The sequence below is a fragment of the Gavialis gangeticus genome, unplaced genomic scaffold (assembly GCF_001723915.1).
Source record: "Gavialis gangeticus isolate Ggan-Ray unplaced genomic scaffold, GavGan_comp1, whole genome shotgun sequence".
Taxonomy (NCBI): Eukaryota; Metazoa; Chordata; order Crocodylia; family Gavialidae; genus Gavialis; species Gavialis gangeticus.
The window spans coordinates 93121471-93125027 of NW_017729033.1; the positions used below are offsets into that span (position 1 = coordinate 93121471).

Sequence of the window (3557 nt, forward strand, 5' to 3'; positions counted from 1 at the left end):
TTGCGCAAAGCAGTTGAAAAAAAGAAAGAAAGAAAGAAAAGGTTTGCATTTTGTGTTTTTTTCAACTTGGGTAAAATCACTGGACATTAAGGACACGTGCTGAGACATCATGGTGCCAGTCACGTAATTTTGTATATTTGGGGGTAAAGATGTGGATGGGAATCTTTTCCCTGTGGAAAGAAGTAACAGAAGAAAGGTAAGAAAGGAAGGAAGCTTATTATTCAATTTATTTCACAGAAACTGAAACATGCAGTCTCCAAGTACTACTCACAGCCCTTCATCATATATATATTTATACGCACACACACACCTATAATGTGTGTGTATACATATATATACATGCACACAAACACACAACAGGTAGACAGCAAGCCAGACAAGAAGATATGGAGAGACAAAGATATGGAGAGACAAAGATGCAGATATTTACTATCAGTACAGACAGTCAAAAAGCCTGAGGCTGAATCGATTCAGGCCAGGTGTCTGCCCGAGTAGCCCAGCACAGGGGGCACTGGGGAGCCCCCACCTTGGAGGCCTGCCCCCTCCCCCCTCACCCCAGGGTCTCCCCACCCCAGGCAGCTCCAGGGAGCTGGGGGGAATTCTTCCCCTCCCAACCCCTTGCCTGAGCTGCAGCAAGTCTCAGGGATAGCCCAGGGAGCAGAGGGACATTCCTTTGTTCCCCTGCATTAGTTTTGCCTTAGACTCACAGCAACTAAGGCAAAACAAGCTCTGGAGGAACAGGAAAATTTTTCTCTGACGCTGCCAGACTCACAGGAGCCAAGCAAGTAACTCTGTCCTTCATGGAAGGAAGACTCCCCTCAGCTCCCTAGGGCTGCCCTGGGCTAAGGTGGGAGGAAGCCCCCCCAAGGTGGGGGCTCCCAGATGCCCCCATGCTGGGCTGCATGGGCAGGCACCTGGCCTGAAGGATGACTCCTCTCTCCCTCCTGTGCCAGTGGCTGAAGCAATCAGCAGCTGAAAAGGGGGAGGGGGAAAGAGAGAGGGCTGCCAGGGTCTGAAAAGCCCTAACCACAGGGGCTCTCTCTCCCCCCATGTGCTGCGTAGACCCTGGCTAGGGTAGTCTGGGGGTCTGTTCCCCTGCCCCACATCCCTATGGGCTGATGGACACAGGCAGGAAGCAGGCTAAGGAGCAGAGCGGCAAAGCAGTCCCTGCTCCACTGGAGCAGGCAGCATAGCCCAGGACTGCAAAGCATCCTGGGATGCTGGGGGACTGGGAGTTAACTTGAACCAGGAAGGGAGCCGGGACAGAAGTTCCATAAACTGGTTTGACCTAAATCAGTTAAAGTCTGAAACTACATCCAACATTTATCTTAAACCAGTTTTGGTCATTTTGAAAGCGGTTTATGTGCACTGAACTTCTGTTCTGTTACGAGTTTAAACCAGTTTCTGATCACTTAAACTGGTTTATGTAACTTTTGTCCCTAGTCTTAAGGTTTGATCCAATGACAGGTTAAGTCAGTAGAAAGACTCCCATTGACTTCAGCAGGTATTAAATTGGACACTTAGTCACTACTTTGATTAGTAAACATTTTTCCAGAACAACTACTCATGCAAGTTCCATAAAGCTGATCCTCTATTACAAGACAGAAATGCCAGGTTATATGTGAAGGAAAAAATATCATTATAGTGACAGAATGCATGACCAAAAAAGCTTAAACTCCTGCAGAAACCTGTACATAGTAGACTCTACAAAACAAAGTTCTTCAAAGCCAATCTCAGCAGACAAAGATCTTGATTTTTTCATGCTTTTACATGTTTACATGATTAATATACTAATACATAATCCATGTGCAACAGAAACATAAGTTAAAAACTTCAACAGCTTAACAGGCACAAACTATAACCTATTGCCAATTAAAAATAAAAGCCATGCAAAAAATTAAAATCATTCCAAATCTAGATATCAGTAAAAGAAAACGTAACTTACTTTGTCTTCTTTGTAGACTCAGTTTCTGGTTCTTTCACTGCAATGAAATTTTTAAATTTCTAAGACCTTATTCCTTTGAAATACATCATACATATATTTTAAATATCAAAGAAAAACTATTTTAGATTTTAAAAATTGCCACTTTGAAAACACCTACAAACCGATGTAAAAAAATGAAGTACCTAGTAAGATTTTCAGAAGTATGGAACTTCCATTTGATTTCAGTGGGAGTTTAGTTCCTCAGCACTTTTTGAAAACAATCTGGACACTTAAAGGCACTTAAAAACTTTTAAAGTTCTGGCCTAGGCTGCCTTAATTAAAAAAATCCATCCAAAAAATGAAAAGGTATTAATTGAGAAGGAAAAAAAAAAATGAAGAAAAAGAAAAAAGGGAACAAAAACCGTTACTATTTTATAATTACCTAGATCACTAGTTTCCACAGTGGATCCTAAAAATCAGGATATGATTGTGCATATCTCGTTATGCCAATACAAAAGTAAGTGCTTTTAACTGCTGGAAAACAGGAATCTTCAAATTTTCAACCCTCGGAAATTCTCACACCTAGTCCTGGTGGAGCCTAAGGTATCAGATATCAAAACCCATTTTTGTCCCATCCTCTGGGGCTCAGAATAAGGCAATCTTTAAATAGAAGTGTCCCTTTCTGGGTAGAGACAGTGAAGGAAGAAAACATTTTTTTCTGGCTCTCAGATAGGGGGTGGAAAATGCAAGTTAACATGTCTACTTAGAATCTTGCTAATTAAAAACAAATTAAAAAGTTGTTTCTAGTATTACAGTGGCCCCAAGTCTCCCATCCATTGCTGAGGTTTACATAAAATATGTATGTATATATAGCCTTCTTTTGCTTCATGCAAAACATGCACAAAACACAGTAGAAACTGACTACTGGATTTACATTTTACTCAGGGAATAACATTTTACTCTTCTAATATCTGCCATCACAGAATATAGAAATTCAATACATTTATTTATCCACATTTAATTCTACAGCTCCAAAAAGATGCTCACTATGATCAGTGCCGGTGATTTGAGCCAGGATACGAAAAGAACGAGATTGAGTAGTCCCTGTCCTGGGGTGCCAGTCCTCGGTATCTTCAATCAGTCGTTTCTTGCTGGCATCTCTGTGAGTGGGCATGTGATAAAACTCCGTGTAGGTATCCACAACGTGTTTTCTTGGTGGACTGTTTCAACAAAGAATAGTTGTGAAAGCAAAGACATGAGATTTCATCTGTAAATCATGACAAAACAGATTATCACTATTACATTTGAAGTTGAAACAAATTACAAAAGCAGCTTCTGACTGAACTCAGATATTCAGAAGTGAACATAACAACATACACAGTAATATGCATTGTGGCAGAAAGCCACCTTGGTCTCTCCCCAAAAATCTCTGCCCTGTGACACTGTGATTTAAATCTCTGTGCTGTGACCATTCAATTAGGATGGGCCCAGCACACAGGGGACCACACCCTCAGCCTGTCTCTTTAGGGAACTGGAGCTGGCTGCATTCCTGAGGGAGGGGGGAAACCTGCTCCCTCTGCTTACGTGACTTGCATCACTTACCTGGGTAAGGGGTTTCTACCTGGGGAGCTGG

At 41.9% G+C, this 3557-nt stretch overlaps 1 protein-coding gene across 8 annotated transcripts in view; it reads right to left on the reverse strand.

Moving 5' to 3' along the window:
- The window catches only part of PDLIM5 (PDZ and LIM domain 5), a 238739-nt gene that overhangs the window by 97614 nt on the left and 137568 nt on the right, over nt 1-3557 (reverse strand). For 6 of the 8 annotated variants that reach the window (XM_019526196.1, XM_019526195.1, XM_019526194.1 and 3 more), the window contains 2 exons: nt 2972-3144; nt 1946-1982 (listed from right to left, as the gene is read on the reverse strand). In XM_019526196.1, the coding sequence (XP_019381741.1) occupies nt 1946-1982; nt 2972-3144 (210 nt within the window). Of the gene's footprint in view, nt 1-4; nt 171-1945; nt 1983-2971; nt 3145-3557 lie in introns of those variants that run through there. The other 2 variants (XM_019526198.1, XM_019526197.1) reach the window with 1 other exon arrangement.